This window comes from Poecilia reticulata, unplaced genomic scaffold (genome assembly GCF_000633615.1).
Source record: "Poecilia reticulata strain Guanapo unplaced genomic scaffold, Guppy_female_1.0+MT scaffold_190, whole genome shotgun sequence".
Lineage (NCBI taxonomy): Eukaryota > Metazoa > Chordata > Actinopteri > Cyprinodontiformes > Poeciliidae > Poecilia > Poecilia reticulata.
This window is the reverse complement of record NW_007615019.1, coordinates 433,840-434,866: the sequence shown is the minus strand read 5'-3', so window position 1 is coordinate 434,866 and position 1,027 is coordinate 433,840. Positions and strand designations below refer to the sequence as shown.

Below are 1,027 nucleotides of genomic sequence, written 5' to 3'. Positions count from 1 at the left end.
ACACACACACACACACACACACACACACACACCGAGACACACACACACACACTGATAGACACACTTTGACCTTGTTTTTAAGATGCCAGTAGAACTTTTTACATTATTATCCGATTAGGTACCCAAACCTCGTTAATCAATTAGAGACCTGCTCTGGTAAGGGGCGGAGCTTGCTGTCATTGTGTGTGTGTGTGTGTGTACTTACTACACTGGTGTCCCTGCAGAGTGATGTCTCTGATGGCCAGGACTCCTCTCTGCCCGGTGCTGACCGCCTCGAACAGAACCTGGAAGACACCAGAGTCCGTTGGGACTCGGCGGCTAACGAAAGGCAGCTGCAGTGGTTGAGGCACAGGCTAATTTTCTAGTTATTTTCTAGCACACTTAGCTTAGCATAGCTTAACGGTTTGCAACTCTATTTTTAGCACTGCTATGCTAACTCTATTCAACTTAACGTAAAGTGACAATTATTAAACAATTATGGACTATAAATTGCTGCTTAATTGACCTCTGTTCTGCAGTGAGGCGTTAGCGCCAAGCTAATATGTATTCCTATGGGCCCCATGCGGGAACCTCAGGAACATTTTACCACCGCGTCTCACAGCAGCTAACTGCTGCTAACTGCTAACTCTTCGTCCTGTTAACAGTTTTATTGTAATAATAATAATAACACATTTTTTCTGAAGGCGCCTTTCAAAGCTCATAGACAGGCTTGAGACTGTTGGACATTTGGACAGAGACGTTCTAGTTCAGCTCAGTGTCCAGGTCATCACTCCTCCATCGCCGTGCCATCCAGCAGGACGTCCTGTCCCGCTGTCCAGAGGACACTTCCACTAGTTTCTGTCCTCTGCCAGAACCGAGACCTTGTGATCTCAGCAACATGTAAAAGGACAGACATCTCTCAGCTGTCTGTCCTTTCAAATGTCCCATGGTGTCTCTCAGCTGTCCCCTGGTGTCTCCAGGTGTCCCCTGGTGTCTCTGAGCTCTCAGCTGTCCCCTGGTGTCTCCAGGTGTCCCATGGTGTCTCTCA

General features: G+C 47.7%; 1 protein-coding gene across 1 annotated transcript in view; it reads right to left on the bottom strand.

Moving 5' to 3' along the window:
- LOC103460173 (receptor-type tyrosine-protein phosphatase mu-like) overlaps nucleotides 1-1,027 on the bottom strand; it is a 97,680-nt gene that overhangs the window by 56,819 nt on the left and 39,834 nt on the right. The window contains exon 5 of the mRNA XM_017303119.1: nucleotides 206-284. Coding sequence (XP_017158608.1) covers nucleotides 206-284 — 79 coding nt within the window. The remainder of the gene's footprint in view (nucleotides 1-205; nucleotides 285-1,027) is intronic.